This window comes from Silene latifolia, chromosome 7 (assembly GCF_048544455.1).
Source record: "Silene latifolia isolate original U9 population chromosome 7, ASM4854445v1, whole genome shotgun sequence".
NCBI lineage: Eukaryota > Viridiplantae > Streptophyta > Magnoliopsida > Caryophyllales > Caryophyllaceae > Silene > Silene latifolia.
In genome coordinates this window covers 124,434,906-124,459,762 of record NC_133532.1, presented here as the reverse complement: position 1 = coordinate 124,459,762, position 24,857 = coordinate 124,434,906, and the positions used below count along the sequence as shown (strand labels likewise).

Genomic DNA, 24,857 nt, shown 5'->3' with positions numbered 1-24,857 from the left:
TGTTCAAATGCGGGCTTGGGCCGGACATGAATTGGGCTGTGAAGGAAAAAGTTGCCCTTTAAGACCTTAGTGGGCAGGCTGGACCTTAATTATGGGTCAATTATCCTTGCCATTGCCCGCCTTTTAGTCAAAAGTCCGGCGGTCCATGGGCTAATGGCTGTAACACGAAACTTCAATTTAGATGTTTTATTAATTAAAATATATAATAGTACCCAATATATAAATATTTTCGTTATATTTTAACCTTTATAGTTTACGTATTATTTTAGTATTCCACATCCATATAAAATTGATACAATTTTCTTATTTTTCTTTGAAAATGTCGTTTTTTTTTTTATTTAAGAGTAAAAGTACAGGATTTAAATAGCACACGGGCCTAATGGGCCGGCCCACGAGATTTTCTTGTTGTTCATACCCGCCCATTTAACTTGGCGGGCTGGGCTTGGCCCGCCTTCTTAATTTTTCGGGTAAAAAATACTTGTCCAAACTCACGTAATAAGCGTGCTAGACGGACGGGCCTAATGGGCGGAATGACCCATGAACAGCTATACTTGTAAATTATTCGTTGCGCTTCTTTTTCTTTGAAAGTTAGTCATTTGATGTAATTTTTGATATAATTTTCTTTTAAGATCATTTGGAAACATCATCTTTGTGTTTGCAGCAGAGATGGTAAGACAATAACCATCCAACCCCCTTACCACAATTTGCTGGAGCCACTGAGTGATTGAGATCAAAAGGTCATGTTGTTGGTGATATTAGATCAAGCTAAGGGCTTGCCTGGAGTTCACGAAATGCTAAATTTATTTGGGAGATAATTATTAGGGAAATTAATTATTTGGTTAATAAGTACCTTGATTATAAGTTTGACATATAAGGGTAATGATTACCGAGTTATTCTTTTATCCTATTATCCAGGGGGATGGGTCGTGGGTGGGCAGTGTATTTACCCTTTCACGAGGGTAATAGATTACTTGGGTAAATAATTACTCTCATACCAAACATAAAAAAAAATACCTTCCCTATTAATTTCCCCAATATTAATTACCCTAAATCTAAGCAAACTCTAAGAACGAGTAGCAACCCTAACTTGTTTTGTAATTAGACTAATGCTATAAGATTGTTCTTTATAATACCATTCTCGTGTTTCAAGAAGTTTCATTCGAATGTCAATATATTTCAAGATTTACTATGGATTACAAAAGTTAATTTTATAAAATCAGATTTTTTATTTAATAAATATAAATTGAGACGTCGTATCCAGAAAAAGAAACAACTTCTACAAAAAAAATTGAGTGACTTTTAGAACTACGCAATTTTGATTCATCTCTTGTTTTACAATTAAACCACAAAATGTTTTTCACAATCACAAACCATTATACATATTTGGATAGTAATAAATAATAACAAAAGTGGATATTAACTCGAGTCAAGAGAACCGAAACGCATTCCTAGAACCAAAATCTATTTCATAAGCAGATACGGTTGGAATAACAAGTTAGATGATAATCGTGTTAGTTTAGCCTTCAAGTTAGTTAAAGTTTGTTATAGGACTTTGCTTATACTCTTGGAATAACTAGTTAGTTGGATAATTAACGAGTTAGTTACGCCTACAAGTTAGTTAAAGTTTGTTATCAGAGTTAGTTACTTCTTTGATTAAGTATTTAAATCCGATTTATAACAATAACAAATTAATAATACTACAATCAAACTGTCTCTCAAATGCTCTCTCAATCATCTATCAACAACAAACTCGTCTTTTCAAACCCAAAAAAAAAAAAAAAAAAAAAACTCGTCTTAGTAATAAAATGAGTCTAAAATCTAAAACAAAATATTATACTCCATAGAAAGAGAAGGGGAAATCCTGTTTCGGAAGTATTTCCTTCCTTCTTCTCCGTCCCTTTTAAATCGCTCTATCCGAACAAAGGGTAAGCGTTTTCAGGCTTTTAACCGTTCAAAGATCACATGAATCAGAAACATAATGATATACAAAAACTGGGGATTACAGTGAGAAATTATAAATGCAGATATTTCTTGTTTTAACAGACTTCCCAATCGATTCATATACCTAATGCTGGCAAATTTGGGTATGGCATCCCGGCTATAACGAAGATAAGTTGGCTCAATCGAATATCAAATGGAAAAATCAGTGCATCTTTCATACCCGTATCGGCTTCTGACTTATAATTAGCTTCAACCATTCTTCAACAAGTTACTAAGATAAGGGTCGTCCTTGAAGTTTGAGTATATGGGAAGCTCAAGAGCTTTCTCAGCTACCCTCCGATCATCATGAATCTTTGCTATGAGACTCTCAAGAGACGGAAAATTGGCCTGCATCATCACAACACAAACATATCAAGTTGAACATCATGGAAAAAGGATGCAATGTTGGAGCATCGGCTTTTAACTGGTTGATCCAGTAGACGGAACTGGCACCTAGATTTTGGGGAAATTATTTGTGAATTTCATTATACTTAATTTTTAGCTAATCACCTCATTCCTTAATCGATCTTTCCTTGTATGACCGCACATCCACCTCGACATACGCATCTCCGCCACACTCATCTTTTGAACGTGAGTGATTATCATTTACAATTATTTCAGTTAGGCATAGTGGTGGAAGGCAGCGGCGAAGCTAGAGGGATATCTACCCTCCCTCTATTACGTAACTAATTCACCCAAAAAAAATTCAATCTACGTTTTAGCTCCCGAACTTTGAATCCTGGCTTGGCCATTGGGTGAAGGCAATCACACATTTTATAACCAATTTGAGAACCTACTACAATAATTGTGGCGACCAAGGAAGTTTGTATTATACCTCTGGTCGTATGTAGCCGACCACGACAAGCCGCAACTCTTCCCCGTAAAAGTCATCATCGAACTCTTGAAGCAGCCAAGGTTCCTAAAAGCATTATGGAATGACAATGTTACGGAGTATATCATATCATAGTATTGTAGTAGTAAACATTTTCAAGATTCATCATGGTTAACTCACTATGGTCTTCTCCGAATTATCGAAGTAAGGATTCCAGCCAATGCTCATGACCATCTTGTATATGCCTCGTTTAGGTAAAGCAGCCCAACCAAAGTAAACACCAGATGGATACTCAGAAAGAAGATTTGAATATCCCTCCGTAGACAAATTGGCTACAACAGAATGAAAACGAATACAACACAATTAATAAACTTTCAAACTATTTAATTGAAGAAATTGGAGTGTAACTCTTAACAAGAAGTAAATAAAAAACAGCTCAAATTTATAAACCTCAAGCGAATGCGCATAAATAGTAAGTTAACAAGCCGTGGACGTCAATGCAACTAACCTATTCATTTCACGTCACGAGTTTATTTAGTTTTGTATGAGATGTATTTGTCATTTAATCATATGATCAAGAGGTTGGTTCCACATGTAAGACCGTCTCATTTACGTAGTGTGCAACTGAATACTCCGTACTAAGATAAGGAAATTCATTTCACAATCAGAAAAAAAAAGGAGCAATCCAGTAAAGCAATCATGATGAACTTTAATGTGCTATTTCTCAGATGAAATGAAATCCATTTAGATTCATGCTTTAATCCATCTAGTACCTTTAAATGTATTTGTATAAAACTGGTCATCCAGATGAAAAGTTATGGACATGACCCATAAGTAGATAATCAAATAAATTACGTAACAGAAGCTGTCAACCTTGATACAGCAAAGTGGCAAAAATATCAATATCTATTTTACACACAAAAAAGTCATAAATTAGTAATCACCTGTGGGGATGCCAAGTACCTTTGAGCCACGGCCAAATCCTTTAATTACAGGGCCTCCAATATGCCAAGGTTCTACAGGAAGAGTTTCCTCGATCCCTACAAATAGCAAATATACAAATCAGTGATACGCGATACATGATACCAAAATCCATGACTATTTGTTAATTCGAATCCAATTTTATCGAACTCATTTGACATTGTTTACTTAGCAATGTCAATGCTGAGCATTAATTTCTCCAAATACAGCTACAGATACAATGTAAACTTGGCATTTCAATATATCAGTTTATATATTTATTCCTTACCATTTATTAAGATTTTTGGTAACTATTATACATTGTGAGAATTGGGTGAAGTTGACATTGTTCAAACACCGAGGTGTATATATAAATATAGTACAATATAATTGGAATGAAGAGAGTATATACTTACAATCATCAAACGGAGGCAAGCACCACAGCTCTGGCCGAAGATCAAAAAGAGAATTAATCACTTGGTCAGCCATTGTGTAGAGATGTGATTGTTTAGGGAGTGATGGTACAGCAATCACTCCCATTCCCGCAGCCTTGCCAGCCGTAACACCAGGACTAAATCAGCCAATACATCAATTTTACAATATGGTCAATATTTTAATATGCAGTGTACAATACAGAACATAACTAAGAAAAATCACAAAAGTGATATACCACAAATAAGTCCTCTATCAGATTATTCAAAATTTCAAATGGCATGAAAGTGTTCTATTGATGGAAAAACATCCTTAATAGCAGCTATTTGTTAGAACTAATACATACTTGTAGGGGTGGGCATAGGTCCGGACCGAAAAAATGGACCGGTGGACCGGAACCTGAATTAAAAATTCCGGTCCGGTCTCCGGTCCACCATTTTCTAAGAGAAAACATTGACAGGCAGAGAAAATACTTTCTATGAGCATTCAAGCTATCCTTCTTGTTTAAGTTTGGTAAGGATGTAAAAAACTTACATGGAATCTTCAATGACGAGGCAACTTGAAGGTTCGACGTTAAGACGTTTAGCTGCTTCAAGGAATCTTGCAGCACAGAAAAAAAAAAATGAAACCACCAGATCAAACATAAATTAATGCGCCGGATTCATGGAAAATTGAAACCACGACAAAGCACCAATAAATGTTGAGGTATTAGATTTCACGCTGGCATAAAGCCAAAGAGAAAAGAGATTTAAAAGGAATGGAACAAGAAAGAAAACACAATTATTAAACCCGATGTACATGGTACTAACATTTCAGGAGACGGCTTTCCAGCTTTCACTTCATCAATACCAACAATAGCAGAGAAAGATTCTTTCCATCCTACAAATTTCAAAAGTAGTGAAAATGAGATGACAAAAAGAGAGAAACTAGGTCAATATTTAAGAGACCTTCATGGCTTCATACAAAAGAAGACATGGACATAGGCCAATCTTAAATGCAGGAAATGCAATAATGTCATGCAAGAAGAATAACAACCTTGAAACTAACTTACCCCGATTCTTAGATATTTTCTGCTCGATGAGTGATTTGGGTGAACTTGAGGCCAAAGCCATTGGTATGCCATGCCCATGAAAATGATTAATCAATCGGACGGCTCCTGGAAGAGATTTTAGATTACTCCAGCTACAATCACAATTACAATAGACAAAATTGCAATACTTGAGTAGATAGAAACACCAGGTTGAGGAATATAAACAAGCATCATAGAGATTCAAGTAGCTGTTGCTTCAATGAAAATCAAGTATTACAAAAGCATGCCCCCCCCAATGAAACATCCTAAACAAGTAATAAAGGGAGGCATGACATACCAAACTTTGGTATTGCTTTATCAGTGATTGTTAATAGTTTCAGAAAATGTCCGAGCACAGGGTACAAGTGATGTAGTGTAGTACATATGTAAGAATAATACAAGATTTAGGGTAACATTGTATCCCATGCTTCTATGTGTCAAGAATTCAATTTTTTCATGATGGTAGTCAAGTGATCCATACAAACATGCACCTTATTTTCTTCTTATGTAGTACAATAAGGTCATCATAATTTGAGAGAATGAATCCACCTGTCCTTAATATATATAGAATCACCCTTGGACCCATCACCCATGGCATATTTTTGCACATTGGCATTGTTCTTTTAGTCTACTTGAATGGATCACATAGCTTAATTATACAAAAAGTTGACGGCAATGATCCCATGCCTCTAAATTAATCCAGTAAACATTATAGTTTACAACCTTCTATAGAATTCAAGAAGAATTTCTCACTACCACATGAGAACAATTATAGAACATTCCTACCACTCCATTAGCAAGAAAATTTATCAGGCATCTATGGTAATCCGACTCTGTTGCAAGTGTAAGGTGGACCATTGCGTCGAGTGTCGGACATGACTATTTTGGGATAATGTTTCATATTTTGGATTAAAATAAAGTCTAAGAGGGTCAAGTCGTGCCGGAAGGTAGTGTTGGATATACGACATGCAACCAAAGTAAATTGTCGAAGTAACGTAGACAAACAATACGTAGGTAGTCAGATTCCTGTCAGTCAACTTATTAGACAGCACTAATGACTGGGTGACCCGTTAAGGGTGTGCACTTCCGCACTGAGACTTGTGATCTTGTTCATTCAAGTTAAACGAAACCAATGCAGGCGTTAGGAGCTTGGTTGAGTATATACAGAATACTAACAGTTGCTTATAGCATAATGAAATGACAAATCACGGAGTGACAGATACTACTAATAAGATTAACAATCAAGAATGACAGAGTGAATGATAAAAGGCATAAATTTTACCTGTGTTAATAAGAGTGCCATCTAGATCAAGTATGACGGACGACACCAATTTTTTTACAGGATGTGCGATCGACATTTTGATGCTCATATAAAGCTCTTAAACCTTTAAATTCAAAAACCTGTAACAGACCTGCAATAAAGTCTAACTTTGAACAAGGGCACTTTGCAAAGGTTATGACGTATGCCGCTTATCAATAAAACCACTTCATGTATGACCAACAAAAAAAATGCGAAAAAGTTTCTTAACTATATAAGGTACAAGTTCGCTATCACAATTCAAGTGTAAAACTTAAGATCATTGATCATTCATCTCTACAATTTCATTATTTGGTAGAAACTAAACTCTAACTGCCTTGAGATTTCGGGGTTGAACCGTAAAATTTACCTTTAAATTTGAATGGAATTGGGGAGAAGGGAACAGAGGCAAATATAGAATCCGATATTTGGCGAACCCCCCATAAGCCATAAAACTTTAATCAAAAACCTTGTATTTCAAATATGTTATACAAAAAAATGATTTAATGGCGAAAAGACGAATAATTGCAAATCAAGATTTTTCCATTTCCCATAAAACTCAATCCTTGGCACTTCAACTTGAGTAATTATCCCCTCGGACCGTTGAACACAACGCCCTTTCAATACCTTTTAATCTTCCATACCTCATTCTACGCCTCATTTAATGATAACAACAAATATGTTATACAGAAAAATGATTTAATGGCGAAAAGACGAATAATTGCAAATCAAGATTTTTCCAATTCCCATAAAACTCAATCGTTGGCACTTCAATTTGAGTAATTATCCCCTCCGACCGTTGTACACAACGCCCTTTCAATACCTTTTAATCTTCCATACCTCATTCTACGCCTCATTTAATAACAACAAATATGTTATACAGGAAAATGATTTAATGGCGAAAAGACAAATAATTGCAAATCAAGATTTTCCAATTCCCATAAAACTCAATCCTTGGCACTTCAAGTAATTATCCTCTCGGACCGTTGTACACAACTCCCTTCCAATAACTTTTAATCTACAGAAAAATGATTGCAAATCAAGATTTTTCCAATTCCCATAAAACTCAATCCTTGGCACTCCAACTTGAGTAATTATCCCCTCGGACCGTTGTACACAACGCCCTTTCACTACCTTTTAATCTTCCATACCTCATTATACGCCTCATTTAATGATAACAATAAATGACGCGCACAATCAATCAAGCATTACAAGACCGTCGTAAGCCGTACAACCGTGATAATAACAGAGAGCATTTATCCATCTAAATTCTAAATTTTCAAACCTAGCAATCAATGGCAATTGGCGAACATATACAGTAAGTACTAAATGACGGAAAACCCCCAAATTAATTGTTCAAAGAACCCTAATTGAATCTCTTATCATTACTATACAACAATTAAACCCTAATTCAATTATATCCACCACAATTGCGAGAATCATCAAGTATATTGTAATCTACGAACAATTAAACTCGTATAAATTTACGACAAAATTGGAATTAAAAAAATGCTTGAATTTGATTGAAGAATATAGAAAAATACCTAATTAATAGCGCAGTGGTGGCAACAAAGTATAATGGTGGTGTACGGATGTGGTGTAGCCAAATGAAGATTGACTAACAATTTCGCGGAGAGGAATTTAATGGATTTTTGGTCATTTATAAATTTATATTTTATAGAATTTCTAGAATTTTAACCATCTTTTATAAAACCGTTCTCTAGCATAGAGCTCAAAAGAAGAGAAGCCCAAACAAAATAATTAAAATTATTTATATTTTAATTTTATTTTAACGACCCGACATTTTAATCCATAACTTTTACCATACAAATTCATGCAACATCTCTTGGTTGGTCCATCATGATCTTCTATTTAGCCTAAATACAACTAGAATGCAATATTAGCTCAATAACACTAAGATTAGTGCAAATTAACATGTAAAATAGAGCTAAAATATGGGGTTAGAGTGTATATATAAAATGGACTTATCATTCTTCAGAAGTGTTGTTGAATACGAAGTCCACTCATGATAAGCTGAAGATAATAGGTTGTTTATGCTTTGCACTTGTACCATCTAGATATAGGGACAAGTTTGATCTTAAGGCAAAAAGATGTGTGTTTGTGGGGTATCCTTTTGGGCAAAAGAGATACAAATTATATGACCTAGATTCACATAAAAAATTTGTGAGTAGGGATGTTATCTTTAGTGAATCAATCTTTCCTTACAAGTTGGATAAGTCTGCTCCTCTTCCTGCCTCTACTCAACACATTCCTGAATTTCTTATTGATGGTTATTCCTTCATCGATTCTGGTGACCATAACTTTTTTACCAGAACTGATGCCCGAACCATGGAGACTCGGCATGATAATCATATAAATCATGATGTCTCCACTGACAATATTGCCCAGCCTAGTCCTATTGTCCCCACTACTGGTGTTCCACCACCTGTTAGGAGGTCAATGAGACATATTAGACCACCTGGTAATCTTCAAGATTTTGTATGCCCTATTATTAAGGCTACTGTAGAGACTTCAGCAGTTAATGAGACTACAACTTCTTCTTTCTCTGTGTTTGATCATCACATATATCCTCCTGAACTTCATGCTTCCTTAAACAATGTTCTGGCTGTTCACGAACCTTCTTCTTATAATCAAGCTAAGGCAAATCCTAATTGGGTTAAAGCCATGGAACTTGAGCTAGCTGCTTTAGATGGGAATGGCACATGGAAAGTGACCACTTACCTCCTGGTTTTAAAGCCATTGGCTCAATGTGGGTTTTTAAGGTTAAGTTCAAGCAAGATGGCACTATAGAAAGATATAAGGCAAGGTTAATAGCTAAGGGTTATAATCAAGTTGAAGGGAAAGATTTTAAACATACATTTTCGCCTGTTGCTAAGTTCACAACAGTGAGTCTTACTTTCTGTAGCAGCTTCTAAGGGTTGGCTCATTAATTAAATAAATATCAATAATGCCTTTCTCCATGCATTCCTAGGGGAAGAGGTATACATGCAGCCACCTCAGGGTTATTCTAAGGCATCACCTGGTCAAGTTTGCCAACTGAAAATGTCTCTTTATGGGCTCAAACAAGCCTCTAGGCAATGGAACATTGAGCTCTCCAAGTTACTCATTGCTCAAGGATTTGTTCAGTCAAAATCTGACTATTCCTTATTTCTTAGAAAAGTTTGAAGCTCCTTTATTGCTGTACTGGTTTACGTGGATGATCTCTTAATCACTGGGACAAATGCTGCCTATATTAATCATCTCAAAACCAATTTACATTCTGCTTTTACCATCAAGGATTTGGGAGAAATCAGGTATTTTTTAGGCCCTGAAATTACTAGGTCATCTTAAGGTATCCTCTTAAATCAAAGGAAATATGTTAATGACTTACTCCAAGATATTGGTATGACTAATTGCAAACCAGCTCCATTTCCTCTCCCAAGAGGCCTCAAACTTTCTACTGAAGATGGGATCCAGAGATTTACAGAAAGATTATTGGAAAATTAATGTACCTTAACATGACCAAGCCAGATCTTTCTTATTCTACCCAACATTTGAGTTAATTCCTAAATGCTCCAAGGGAGCCACACTTGCAGGCAACCACTTATATTCTGAGATATCTTCAAGGAACCAAGAATGCTGCTCTCTTTTATCCTGCTGACAACACTCAGATTCTCACCAGTTATTGTGATGCAGATTGGGGAACGTGCCAATACAATTGTAGGTCCATAACTGGTCAATGTACTTTTCTTGGCCAAGCTTTAATATTATGGAAGACCAAGAAGCAGAAGACTGTTTCAAAGTCTTCAACTGAATCAGAATATAGGACCATATCCTATACCGCTGGAGAGATTGTTTGGCTTCACATACTTCTACATGATTTTGATGTGCTTGTTCCCTTGCCTGTCCAACTCTTTTGTGATAACAAATCTGCACAACACATTGCTGCTAATCCTGTTTTTCACGAAAGAACTAAACATCTCAACATAGACTGCCATTATGTGCGTGAAAGAATTCAAGAAGGATCTATATCTACTGCTCACGTCAAGTCCAGCATGCAAATTGCAGATCTCCTTACCAAACCCTTAGGGCATCAGCAATATGTTTTTCTTTCTTCTAAGATGGGTTTGCTATTTTATCCTCATTTAGGAAACCCATCTTGAGGAGGAGATATGAAGTATACTATGGTTAAGTTGTAAATATCTGTAGTTATGACCTTTGGATATAAACAATCAGTCAATCACTTGTAAATATCTATCGAGAAGCTTCCTCTAAACTCTTCTTCCTTCATCTATGGATATTAATTCCACCATTGTTGACATGAGCTCAAGCTCTATTCCATGTCTTCACACCATACTTTATGACGATATAAAATACATTTATAAACCGTTATATACTGGCTTTGGAAAAACTAGAAAAATACTTAAAAATTAACTTACCAAAGAAGAAGTACTTGGCAACCATGTCATGAGGTTGTGTAATGTTTTTTCTAAAATTGATTTCATGCATCTCAAAGTTATTGTCAAAATTAATTTCGAGCCGGGGTTGATTAGTAAGAAGGTTACGTTTCCACACACAAGTTTGATCGATGGAGATTCAGCTCAACGGGCATATTCAGCTATTGCATATGGAGGAATTGTACTACTCCAGTTGCATCCGCTATTATGTGATTTAGACGATGTGCAACTATAAATCCTTCACAGGCCGGGTTCCTCATGTCGGGTCAGCTTTTGAAAACTCTAATTCTAAGGGGCTGGTATTTTTATGTTGGGCCCAATATATACGGAGTAATTCTTATGTGTTAATATTCATATAGAAACATATTTTTCCAGAATATTTTAGACTACCATTTTACTTGCTATATACAAACTTGTGTATACATTATTATCTAAAAAATCGTACATTCGCACGGGATTTACACTGGTAAACAAACAAACTAACATATTTGAGTAACCATGTACTAGTTAATTACACTATGATCTTCAAATAAGCAAAAGATGAAGGATGAAGTACATTAGTTAAGGATTTACTACAGTTTCCACACCTATGTCCCGATGTCCGATTCAGGATCCGATTCGGGATTTGATTCCGCATCCGAATCGGTTCCAGATCCAACTTATTGAATGTGGTTCTCAGGATCTGAATTGGATTCAGGATCTATTATCGTCCCTCTTATAGACCGGAGGAATTGATTCAAGTCTTCACTGTCATTGGGCTTTGAAACACGCTCGTAATTGACCGCCATTAGTCGTAACTTGGGAGCCGCGACAACGGCATCCGAGAATGACTTGATGTTCGGGCATTCCTCAATATTAACAAATTCCAAAGATGGCAATTCCAGGTCTGCACCACAATTGGTATTACCTAATAAAACCCACTCTAGTTGGGGGCAATTATACACCTTTATATTTTGTAATTTGTCTGCTTTTAGAGGTCTGGTTGACAAACCCTTCATTGCAGCACAAGAACGAATTTCCAGTTTTTCCAAAGACGGTAATTCTACGACTTGATTTGGTTCTCCGGAGATAAGCCATTGCAATTTGTTGCACTCATCAACCTGCAGTGTTCTTAATCTAGGAGCGGTAAATGATCCTAAACATAGTTTAGGGTTCGGTTTGATTTCTTCACCTTCTCCCTTTGCCATTAATGTATGCGAGTCCCATAACCCCGTGATATCATCGCTGAGCCTCTCCAAATATACCTCCTCCAGATAGGGGAATTTCATCTACAGTTAATTCACCTACTCAATTAGTTTCCAATTATGGCAAACAAAAACTTCTCTTATCGCGAAAGTGGTGATTAGCCCCTATAACTTTAGTCAATTGTGAGATTAAGCTTCATAACTTACAAATATGGAGTAGTAATTAGGGCCCATAACTTTGATAAAATATGAAATTCAACCTAATTTTTTATTTTCAACCAAAATTGAACAAAAAAATTCAGTTTCATTCATCAATACAATAAAACTTATTAAAAATTTAAAATTGTATATGCAATTTAGTACACATTGTTGGAAACAAATATATGAATAAATAAAATAAAATTGAAAACTTGTAAACCTACTATCATATGTATGTGAATTATAATAAAATTAGTAAAAATATTCTATAAATTATGTTAATAAATTAAATAAATAATTTTAAAATGTTAATAATTATTTAGTGTACAATGAACTTATATATAAAATGATTTAATGATATGATTTAAGTTGAATTTGAAAAGAGAAATTTAGTTAGATTTCACTTTTTGCTAAAGTTATGGGGTCGGATTATTACATTTGTAAGTTATGGGGTCTAATCTCATAATTGGCTAAAGTTATGGGGCTAATTACCACTTTCGCGCTTATCTAACTTTGAATTCTTCAAGAGACCCAAAAAAAAATATTACACCCTTCTGTTCTTTGAATTCAAAGAATAGGAGGGAGTATACAACGATGGCAGAACGACATCCGTTCCCTCAAAAGGAATTTATACTGTTAAAAAATAACCCTATTGAAAAAAAAAAAAAAATGCATGACAATTCAGGATCGTTGCATATTTTTTTTTAGCAAAGTAGGGTTCACGCAGGCGTATTTGACAAATAAATTGGATTTTTGGGGTTGGTTTTAAATTTTTTGGAGCTAATGAGTTCACGTTATTAGTTTTATCTTTTAACCGGATTTAATGTAAAGTCGTCACTTAAACTAGCGGGTTTGCCTTGTTTCCTATCATCCAAGTTTGCGTTTTTTTAATATTAAAAAGCTAAAATCGCCGGGAACACCAGCGGCTTATAGTATTGCATACTACATAAGAGGAAATTGATCCTCTCCATTTCTTCCTCTCCATTTTCTCTCCATTTCCTCTCTTAAACTCATTTAATAATATTTTTCCCACCAAACCTCATTATCTCTTTATTTTTACCCATAAATTTTGAGACGTTCGATAATGCCAGAATACGATCTAGACCACCGAAAGGAAATGGCCTCTCCATTTCTTTTTAGGAAATGGAGAGAAACTCTCCTCTACATAACATTGTCAACTTATAGGGGACACAAGAGCATTTCCAAATTTGATAAGGGATAAAGCCGCTAACTTACGTGGCGGCTTCTCCTTTGTAAAATCTTACACATACGGGTGTTATTACTATTAGGAAACAATGCACATAAAATCTGAAAAAAAAAACGATGATGTGGACCTATTGACCCCAAATATTTTGAAACCAGCTCGAAAAATCCAATTAATTTTTCTTACAAGCTTGTCTTAATAACTGTATTTCTTTACATTTTCATTTATGTATATATTTTTTCACAAATTCGTATTTAAAACAGCGTTATTCGTCTTAAGCTTATAACGTGTTAAATATCATATCACTTTATATTTTTGGGTTTTTCTAAAATGTGCCCAATATACACATGTTAAGATGCTAAGAAAGGAAAGATTTAAATTAATATATCATGAGAAATTGAATCCAAACTCATTATTACCATACTTAAGAGAATAATTGAAGTAAATCTTTTCTTTCTAAGCATCTTATCATGTGCCTATTGGGCACATTTTAGAAAAACCCTATATTTTTATATATATACACAAGTGGTATGCATGACTGATAGTGTCAAAATAAGAGGGGAGAGCATTACCTTTTGAGGAAAAAGAGTTGTAGAGTTTCCGCATCCTTGGAAATTTGACATCCTTGGAAGGTTTAATAATTTCAGAGTTTGTAAAACAGGAAACTGTAGGTCACAACTTCCATTGTAAAAACAATCAATTTCAACTGAAACCTTGAATTTTGCTTTAATCTCAAGAAACTTCAATTTTGGAAATGTGACGTTAATATCGTCTCGACTTTCACTTTCGTCGTCTTTGCTCATGACATGTTGCATCTCAGAGCAATTCGTTATATAAAGGGCTTCAAGATTCACCAGAGAACTAATCGTCGACAATGGTCCCAAACTCTTCATTACGTAACATGCTTTTATATTTATTTCCTTCAAATTCTGAAAGCTCTCCATATTCGATTCCTTACCCCAAAGCTTTACAATACGGGCATTAAAATACAAGAGTAATTTCTTCAATGATGGCAATTTGACCTGAAAAAAAATATCACATATAAATGAAAATTAGTCGAAAACTACATAATAATAGTTGAAAATTAGGGGATATAAATTTTCACTCGTTTGCTTACCAATTTTTTTTAAAAAAAAAACACGGAATAACATTTAATTTGAGATAATTATTGAGGGAAAATGGAACAATACCTTACTATTAAAGAAACCTTGTTGGGGTTGATTCTCATCATCAATACTGGACAATTTAACCACACTCGTTAGAATAGAATTATTTATTAATTTCAGGGTTTTGAGACTAGGCAACTCTATGATATCTGAGTCATTGTTTACCACCCCATCGTCCTTATTGGATGGCGGCGGAGGAGAAGCATCATTTTCTGTGAAAATGTAGGCCAAAGATTGACAATCTCGGATTGTAAAAAAGGTGAGGTTATGTGGAAGGGGATTAACAGGCAACAAGTCTTGTAATGCATCCATTCGCAAAACATTAAAGTGACGCAGATTAAAGAACAAGTCTTTCGGAGCTGTCCCTTGACAAATCCTGCTAATGCTATCAATGCTAGCGACTTCAAGATAAGTCAGGTCCTTAAGTCCTTTATCGTCCAACTCGGGAACAATATTCTTCATTGTGACGCTCTTTAAAGACAACAAATCTGCTTCTTTTATCAATGCTTTTAAACAGTTGTTCTTTTCCAGAAGCTGGCTTACATTGAAATCTGAGATCCTAAGACTACGTTCCAAAGGCTGGCGTTTAAAATACTGGCTACCCAGATGTATCTGGAATTTTTTCAAGTTGTTGACAAATTCGGCACAAATGGGTAAGGAATACACACTTACCATGCGGATTTCAAGTACATTTAGAAAGTCCAACTTATTAAGCTCATCCATGCCACCCCTGTCACACACTACCGTGTCATCATCAGATGTGACGACCCCCGCCCATTCTTTAAAGTTGCTATCACCCAAGTAAAGCCCTTCCAGAAGAGAAAGCCTAGATATCACATTAGCTGGAATTCTTGGATCCTTACACTGGCATGCACTTAAGTCCAACAATCGAAGTTTGTACAACTTCCCAATCTCATCAGGTAACCCCTCCGTAATAATTGATCCTCGTAAACTAAGAACAAGTAGACTACCGGCCAGCTCACCAATCAACTTAATATCTCCTAATTCACATTCCACTAAATGCAATGTTTTCAGAACTTTTAGTTTGCACAAGGATTCTGGTAGGCCTTTCTCAAAATTCATGACTGACATTTCTAAGACCTTCAAGTTTGTCATTCCTTGGAAAAAATTAGACTCACAAAAAGAATTACGGATTCCATTACCTCTGAATAGCAAAATTTGAAGTAAATCAGCATTTACACCACTTAGACGACCAAAATTAGGTTGAGCCAAAAGTGATATGCCAATGTACTTATTGAAAGTCTCTTCGCATATCCATCTAGGAATCGCGTCCACCAGAAACATCTGTCCATCTGCATTATTAAGCAATTGAATTAGCTTAATTTTTATTTTCTCAATGCAAGGAATACTGGTAAAACAATATATTACCTGTATTCATAGCCGTTTTTGATGCAAAAGACATAGTAGATTCCCGGACAACATCGTGGATCTTTACAAACTCATTGGAATCGCCTTTTAGAAGCATTGAAGATGACACAAGCTCTTTTGCCCAAGTATCTGCTAACTCTATGGCTTCTGAAAGTTTATTCACATGTTGAAATAAATCCAATCCAATACCATACCTCATCAAATTGTCAATGGATATACTTGAACCAATCGGAGATAGACAAGCCATCGAGAAGAACTTCTTTTTCTCTTCACTTGCCATCATTTCATAGCTTGTTCTAAGAATTGAGAATGTCTCAAAGCGCGCACCAGTAATTTGACAAGTAATAGGCTTCTCCAATTCCTCGGCAAATTGTCGCCATAATGGCAACTCTTTACCCTTCAAAGAATTGGCTGTTGCTACAATAGAAAGGGGTAGACCTCCACACTTTTCCAACAGCCTATCGGCAACCGAGTTATATTCCCCAGTGACCTCCTTTTGAACCTGAAATTTGAAGAGATCTTTTGCTTCAACCTCATTCAACAACCCCACCTCGAATATGTTAACATCCGGTACATCCATTGCTTTACAAACTTCTCTCTCTCGACTTGTCAGTAAAAGCTTACAATACTCACGAGGTATTCCCATTTGAACGGGATCGATTTTATTCCAAATGTTGTCCAACACAATTAGTATCTTTTTACTTCCTTGTGATCCCTCTTCAGGCTTCAATTTGGTATACAGGCGGATAGCCTTTTCGCGTACACCATGCACATGATGCAAAGCCAGACCAAGTCCATCTCCAATCTGATTTTGAATGTATTCTATATTTGGTGTTTCTGAAATTTCAACCATCACTGTTGTTTCGAACATGCCTATTGCTTTCATGGCAACTTCTCTGCCTAATGTTGTTTTCCCTGTAACATTATAATCGGGAAATATAGTAAATCACCCCATAAGTTTAATACTACGTGCAATCAAGCCCCCCTTAACTTATAAATGTAGCAAATCAACCCCGTAAATTTCTCTTAATGTGCAACTAACCACATATCTTATTTTTAATTATAAAATTTGCTAATTAAATATTATACTATATCTTATTAATCATTGCTGACTGATAGTTGTGCGAATAAATTAATTCTCCTAATTAAATACGGTCTCACTATAAGCAGTGGCGACTCTAAGAATTGAATCGAGGGGGCGCGAAAAACACAATTATATACAGAGTACCAAACACAATAATATGTGGCGGAAACTGTTGCTTGTAGCAATTGAACCAGTGACCTCCAGAATCAAACATACACCTCTTAACACTGAACCAAATGAACAACATTAAAAATTTATTGCACAATATTTACTATATTTCGGATTTAGGTGGGGTGCAGGTGGACCCGTGCACACCCCCTAGAATCGCCTCTAACTATAAGTATAAGTATATAAGTTTATTCTGAGACCTTTTTTTTATATATAATTTAGGATTTAAAGTAAAACATTGATATTACAAGTAATAAAATAAGGGTAGTGATATTATAAGTTTATTTTGAGAGTGAATAGTAAGATACTTATATAGCTAGCTTGTATTTGAGTGGCCTTAAAGAAAACAGTGTTGTCGTTATCATCGCCCTAAAAATCCATGATTGATTTAAAATGGTTCACCAAACGATAAAATGGGTACACTTATTGTCTAGGTAGCACCTAAACGGACACGAACATGACACGGATACTTGATATGACATCCCATAAAATTTACGACACGGGACACATTATTTAAATTTAATGAAATACTAGGTCCTTGGATCAATTATCTTAATAAAATGGGTACACTTATAAATGAATATAATTTAATGAAATAAATATAATTATTAATTTCCTTATTTAGTAAATTGACTTAAATGCAATTATCTTCCTTATTTATGAAGATGCTTTTTTTAGGGAAAATTTTAGTTTTACCTATTCTTTTAATAGATAGGGAATGTTTTTCTAATTTCTCTATTAAATGAATTTTATAATATTATTTTGTAGCCCAAGTCCTTGGATCAATTATCTTAACAACCTTATGATAGACCATCTCTCAAACATACTTGTGCTTCTTAATAAAACAATTAATGATTTTCTACAACTAAAGCAACTTTCTAATACTCCTTCCATTTCAAACATTTTAATATATTTGTGAAATATATATAAATTATATTTTAATTATATGTATAAAATTAATTAACATAGAGAAAATTTTATTTTTTAGTTTAAGTTCTTATATACTGTATCTTCTTTCTATAAAAGCAGAAACATTTAAGATGTTTCTATTGGCCAGGGGAATGAAAAGGCAAATTTATTTTTAGTGATGTAGGTCCCTCCATGATCAGGTAATTAATTATTCTTTTTCCTCACATTTTAGCTAATGAATTATTCTTTCTCCTCTAATTACTCTTATTTTAAATAATAGTTGTGTCTATTTTATTTTTTATATTTATACATTTTGTCAAATAATTGGATACTACTGTAACTCCCATGCAAATACACGGTATTTTAGATACAAGTATTTGAGAATTTGACAATTAATGAAATTAATGCAGTTACCTCTATTTTGAAAAGTGTAAAAAATTTGCATATATAATTTCAAGGAGATATTTGATTAGCCTTATATTTATGTAAACCTCAAACAATGATTGATGTTATAAAATTAACGTAATCATTGTCTAGACGTGGCAAAATGGGTTGTCGTTCGGGTTCGTGTCGGGCTCGTTTGGGTTGGGTTAATTCGGGTTTGTCACATTTTTGGGTTAGCACGGGCCGGGTCGGGTTATTTTGGGTAACATGTTTGTTTCGGGTTTGTTGGCCGGTCTGTTTCGAGTCAAGCGGGTAGAGTTATCTCGGGTCGAGTCATTTATCGGTCAATGATTAAGAGAGAAAAGACCATTTCGAGTCTTTTGGGGTCAATTAAAGTATTATTTTGTCGGGTCAATAACTTTGTATCATAGCTCGATAATTTTGTTTGTAGTGCTCGATAACTTTATAACAAAAATCAACTACATTGAACAAGTTGTATATACCTGTGATACTCGGACACGTCAGGTTGCCGGCGTGTCGCGTGTCGACACGATACGATACGGAGTACGACACGTGATACGTGTCAGACACGCCGGGATGCGACACGACACCGACACACATACCGTATGAACAGAGGCGAGTGGAAAAAATGGCGACGGCCAGCCATAAGTGAGTAAGCTTGGTCGAGTAGTGGCGGCGGATGTAGATGGTTCGCGGTGGGCAGTCGGAGAAGATGGTAATAATGGAGATGAAGTGGTAGAGTCAAAGCAAATGACGGCATTAATAATTGTGTGGGTCCATTCAATTTTAGGGTTTCTTATAAGAGGTAAATTAAAAAAAGTAGCTAATGGAGTACAGCTGTCTAGTGGGTCATATCTTACATTGGCACATGTCAATACGTCACCCACTTACTTTTACCAAATGAACTCATTTCACATCTAATATAAAGATAAAGTAAATTAATTTAGTGGAGTCCAACAGTCAATATATACCCCACAAGGTAGATATTTATTTTAGAAATTAAATATTTCAATATATAAATTAAATTTTTTTAAATATTTTGGCTTATACTTTTTGTTCTTTACTTTCTACGTGTCGTATCCGTGTCTTGAATACAGGTCAAGATACTTGGTTGACCGTATCCCGGTGTCGGTAAAATTTCAAAATTACGTATCCGATACTCCGATACGTATCGGATACGATACTTCTCCGCCGTGTCTGAGTAACATAGGTATATACAACCAGTTGTATAATACATTAATTGCAACTTTTATTACACGATAATTTTATAGAATGACATAATCTAACATGACCCAATCTCTTGCTATTGTAAATGAGGGGGAAAAGACATGCTAGGAGGCTTATTCTTTTAGTTATAGGGGGATGAATAATCACACACGACGCATTTGTTGATAAGAAATCTTTGTTCTTATGCTTACGCGTCATTTTATAGGAAAATATATAATAAAAAATTTGCTACCAATATTTTAAATTCTGGATCTCCTGTTTATGAATAGTAGTATGATTGATTGTTTTAATCTAAGTGAATGTTAAAAACATAAAAAGGAAAACAATATATTTATTTATCCATTTTTTTCTTTGTGAATATGTATTTTAAATTAAAGGTAAACAAATAATTGGGGGATTGAAAAGTACAAGTATGAGTTATGAAAGAAAATACCTGTGCCTCCCATTCCAAAGACTCCAAGAGCATGAATATCAGTGGATGCAAGTGCCTTGATTATCTTCTGAAGAAGGTCATTTCTGGATCCCAAACCTACACAGTTTGTGGGGATGACTTCCATTTCTCCTCGTCGTATAGGCCGAGTGACATCCTGAGGTTTGTTACCAATAATATCCTTTATTACGACGAGCATAGCCTCAGCAGCGACACTCATATCATGACGATCAGAGATAAAATTGCAGGAAATCACACAGAAGCCGCAACAGTTTCTATGGCTAGTTGCATTATAAGAATCCATTAACTCCGCCTTGAGTCCCCTCCGATTCCCAATAACAGCACCCATAGCTTCCATCCCTAACCTTACATTTTCCGGCAATGAATTCAACAACTCCTCGTTCAAAACCACTTCTCCTACTGGTTTCAGCAAATTTGTCACTTTTTGCCTCAATGTATTTTCATTCACAAGGACATTGTCGTAGTGATTGTCATCACTTAGTAACTCTTCCTCGACGCTCATCTCCCTGGCTTTGGCTATAATTTCTGCCACCTTATTATCCTTTTCCACAAGCCTTTCCAAATTCTCCGTATGATTCTCCAATAAATGCAGCGCTGCAACAGCCATATCAACGTCATTCTGCATAAGGGCCTTGAACTCTTCCATGGTTTCCACTACAAGCTTCTCCAACACTAGACCAACTTCATTATCCTTCTTCTCCGCATCAGAAATTTCCCCATTACCAGCCTTTCTCTTCCGTTTTGCTATATTTTTCATCACTTTCACTACCAAATCACGCATCCCAACATCGTCTTCAATAAACTTTTTGAGATCATCCTTGATCAATTTCAACATAACTTTGGCTATCTCAATATCCTTAAACATCAGCTTCTTCATCGATTCATCCCTCGTGAACTCCTTCACTCTCGCTAGCCAACGACCAGCTTTAGCAGTGACTTTTTCCAACTTCTCCTTCCCACTCAGAACTTTTTCATCAATATCATCCTTCTCAACCCGTAAACTCTCAAGATTATCAACAAGTAAACCCAGGTTCTGCTCACAGTTTTTGACATAATTCATGTATGTTTTCAACTTAACTATGATTGCAGACAGCGCAAACTGCCCAACTCTTACAACTTCAGCTTCTAACCCCGACATTCTCAACTTGGATCTCTCTTTCACAGTTTTCTCACTATAATATGATTAATATCTATTGTTACTCAACCTTACTCTGGGAAAATGTAATTTTCTGTACAACAAAGCAAAGAGAGGGTTAAGCTTATATAATGTAGAGTTGCATATAATATAATCCAAGTTGCCTCCCTCTTTACTTAAAAATCACCATTTCTTATTAAATACATGCATCTTCTCCAATTAATGTTTTCATTAAAATCACTCTGTCTCTTTACGATTACCTTTAAAAAAGGGGATTTACGACTTATAACTTTTTGGGTTTCTCTACGTGGTGCCCTTACTTTTCGAAAATATCAAGGGTATCCCTAAACTTAACGAAAACATTTTAAAATACCCAAACTTTTCTAATTTGCCTCTTTTAAATGTTTAGTTTGGAGTACATTTTTGATTGATTTTTCGCCAATAATTTATCATTCCATTAACATAAACTTGGTTTACTCAATCGTAAACATATTTTCATTACAAAATTTAACTGATTAAAAACGTTATTTTTAGGAGTTTGAGTATTTTAGGAACATTTTACTAAGTTTAAGGGTAATTGAAAAAACACAGGGATACTAGAAAAACCTAACTTTTTTTAATTATCTCATTTTCGCCCTTGTACTTTGGTAATTGATACGCTTCTTTTCTTTAAAAAATCATAGCTCTTGGCTATTTTTTCAAAAAAAAAAAAAAAAAAAAAAAAAAAATTATTTTTTAAGGCGCCCGGGTAATGTGTACGAGGATTGCAATCAAGTCTTCAACATGCTTGTGTCACTCTTTCTTATTAGGCCAACAGGCCCAACAACTTGTAGTCCCGAGTTATGTTCAATCAACAAAATTTTACGGAATAAACTGTGACTAATCAGAACTATCGATTGCAAAATCTGAAAATCAGAATGCTGAGTAACAAATTAGCACAAAGATGAAACCATTTGTGATGGTTGTTAGAGAATGATAAGTAGATCATAAATCTATAATGGATCAGTCCGTCTTGCTTCAAACCGATTTATTTTAGACAGCAATAAGACCTCTCAAAAGTGAGAAGCACATGGGTGGTGGGACACCCCTATGTGCTTTCCCATTCACACCCTAAGGGTGTGTTTGGTTACCATTTTAGGAGGGAAAGGAAGGGGAGGGGGAGTGAGGGGAGGGAAAGGTAGGGGAAGGGAGGGGAGGGAAAATGAATTATGGTTGTTTGGATAGCAAATATGATGAAAGGGAGATGGAAGGGAGGAAGAGGGAGATGGTAGAATGGATGGAGGATATTGATGAAATGAGAGTCAAAAAAAGTTTTCCTTCCAAATCTTGCCAACGATGATGGAAAGATTTTAGTTTAATCTAAAAAGAGAAATTAAATCCTCCCATTCCCCTCCCCTTCCATTTCCCTCCTTCCATATATTGTAACCAAACAAAGGAAATTGACTCCCTCCCTTTCCCTCCCCTCCCTTTCCCCCCAATTCTCTCAATCCAAATATACCCTAAATGAGTTTTTTGTGAGAGAAAATTGTATCCGTCTGACAATTTTAGACGGATATGACGGTCTGAAATAAGAATTTGTGATAATGGATATGTATAAACAAATCACCCATAAACCTTAAAATTAAATAGGTATACTTTCAATTGCCGAGGGAATACAGTTGACTTTACTTGTAACATGATTGAATGGGAACCCAGCCTTGAATATTCTGGCCTGGCCACTACGCTACTTTTATTAATAATAATTAATTCACAATCTGCATACTTCGTATATTAAAAGCAAAGTGGGGTAACATGATAGTGTGTAAATGAGCCAAAACTCTCTCCATTTTCTAAAAAGAAAAGGAGAGGCAATTACCTAATACCTATCAACTGTCCAGATTATATCCTGTTAACATTAAATGGTGTGCGATTTATGCATAAAAATAAAGAGTTAATAAAATATAGATGAGATTATATTATTAAATGAGTTTATGAGAGGAAATGTAGAGAAAAGAAATGGAGAGGATCCTTGGTGTGTAATACGCACACCGACAACCTGGCTAGATCATTATTAATTCAGCTAGCACCAAGTACTAGGAATCTCCATTGAATCACTTGAATGGGTCATTTTGTCTGAGGCATATGCAAGATACCTAAATAGAGATCTTGGGGTCAGGAACTCGACCTGACACTTGAGCTTAGAACCCGAGTATGAACCGAACAAATTAGACCCAACATTAATATTCATTTTGTCAATACTTATTATGAATGGAACAGTTAGTCCAACTGTTCTACTGACTTGTGTATGTAGTATTTGTCTACTTGATCATTTTTACAATTAAAACGAAAGCAATAAGAGAGACGATTGTAGTGTCAGAATATAAAATCGATTTTAGGACTTCAACCATCAGCTTAAGCTAAAGCTTTTGGTTGAGAGGTATCAGAGCTAGCGTGACCAAAAGTCACGAGTTCGAATCCCACTCCTCTCAATTCTAAAGTGGAATATTAAGCACCAGGTAAGGTCGTAAGGGGAGGCCTGCAGTTCGATCCACACTTCAAGCCCAACGGGCATTCATGTGAGAGGGCATGTTAGAATATAAAACCGATCTTGGGACTCCAACAATCAGCTTAAGCTTTACAAACACGGCGAGAAAAATTTTAAGTGATTTGACCTACACTCTTAAGTCTATATCCACAAATTAGCTGCCCCGGCTACAAAGAAACCTCCACAAATTATTCCGGTTGAGCATGATTGAATGGGAACACAAGCTTGAATATTCTGGTCACTAAGCTAATTTATCGACAATTAAGCATAAACAATTCGCAATTTGCATATATTAAAATGAAGTGGGAGACAGATTAAGCGTACATTTTCCTAAGAGCATACACATTGAAGAGTATGTCATTTTCCTCTTATTTCCTCTCTTTCCTTCTATTTTTTTGACACCTCATCATTTCTCATTATCTTCATCCTCCTCTTTAACATTTTTTCTATTTTTTCACTCATCAAAGAGGATCCTCTTATTCAGAGCATGTACAATAGAGAGGGGATTATCATCCTCTTATTATTTTCTTTCTCCCTCTCTTTTTTGGACACCTCACTTTCTCTATCATCCACTTCCATCCCACAAATACTGCTATACAACTAAGCATTGTACAACCCTATACATTAATTTGAGCTTATGTGTAATTTTTCTGAGTTTTGTAAAAGTTTATTTTTTTATGTTTAAATGTGTGAGTTCAAAAACTTTATGGCATAGCTCAAATTCTTTTAAATAAAACTCGAAAACTTTAGTACACAACTCGGATTCTACATCATACAACTACATAC

The 24,857-nt window shown here is 35.3% G+C and overlaps 2 protein-coding genes across 4 annotated transcripts; both read right to left on the bottom strand.

The window, feature by feature from the left end:
* Positions 1-1,965: 1,965 nt before the first annotated feature.
* On the bottom strand, positions 1,966-8,247 carry LOC141592961 (bifunctional riboflavin kinase/FMN phosphatase-like). Of its 2 annotated transcripts, none has more exons than XM_074413869.1 (10): positions 8,115-8,247; positions 6,556-6,685; positions 5,256-5,386; positions 5,014-5,083; positions 4,739-4,804; positions 4,189-4,343; positions 3,757-3,852; positions 2,993-3,144; positions 2,816-2,899; positions 1,966-2,328 (listed from the first exon to the last, which is right to left on the bottom strand). In XM_074413869.1, the coding sequence occupies exons 3-10, from the start codon at positions 5,314-5,316 to the stop codon at positions 2,191-2,193; spliced, it is 822 nt and encodes a 273-aa protein (XP_074269970.1). In that variant the 5' UTR covers positions 5,317-5,386; positions 6,556-6,685; positions 8,115-8,247; the 3' UTR covers positions 1,966-2,190. The 2 variants fall into 2 exon arrangements, with proteins under 2 accessions (XP_074269970.1, XP_074269969.1); XM_074413868.1 differs by having other exon boundaries at positions 5,256-5,360; positions 8,115-8,220.
* A 3,146-nt stretch (positions 8,248-11,393) lies between these two features.
* LOC141592960 (disease resistance protein At4g27190-like) lies at positions 11,394-22,275 on the bottom strand. Of its 2 annotated transcripts, XM_074413865.1 has the most exons (6): positions 22,010-22,275; positions 20,395-21,789; positions 16,169-17,083; positions 14,804-16,092; positions 14,186-14,635; positions 11,394-12,295 (listed from the first exon to the last, which is right to left on the bottom strand). In XM_074413865.1, the coding sequence occupies exons 2-6, from the start codon at positions 21,548-21,550 to the stop codon at positions 11,687-11,689; spliced, it is 4,419 nt and encodes a 1,472-aa protein (XP_074269966.1). In that variant the 5' UTR covers positions 21,551-21,789; positions 22,010-22,275; the 3' UTR covers positions 11,394-11,686. The 2 variants fall into 2 exon arrangements, with proteins under 2 accessions (XP_074269966.1, XP_074269967.1); XM_074413866.1 differs by lacking the exon at positions 11,394-12,295 and having other exon boundaries at positions 14,187-14,231; positions 14,278-14,635; positions 20,395-22,273.
* Between the last annotated feature and the right edge of the window lie 2,582 nt (positions 22,276-24,857).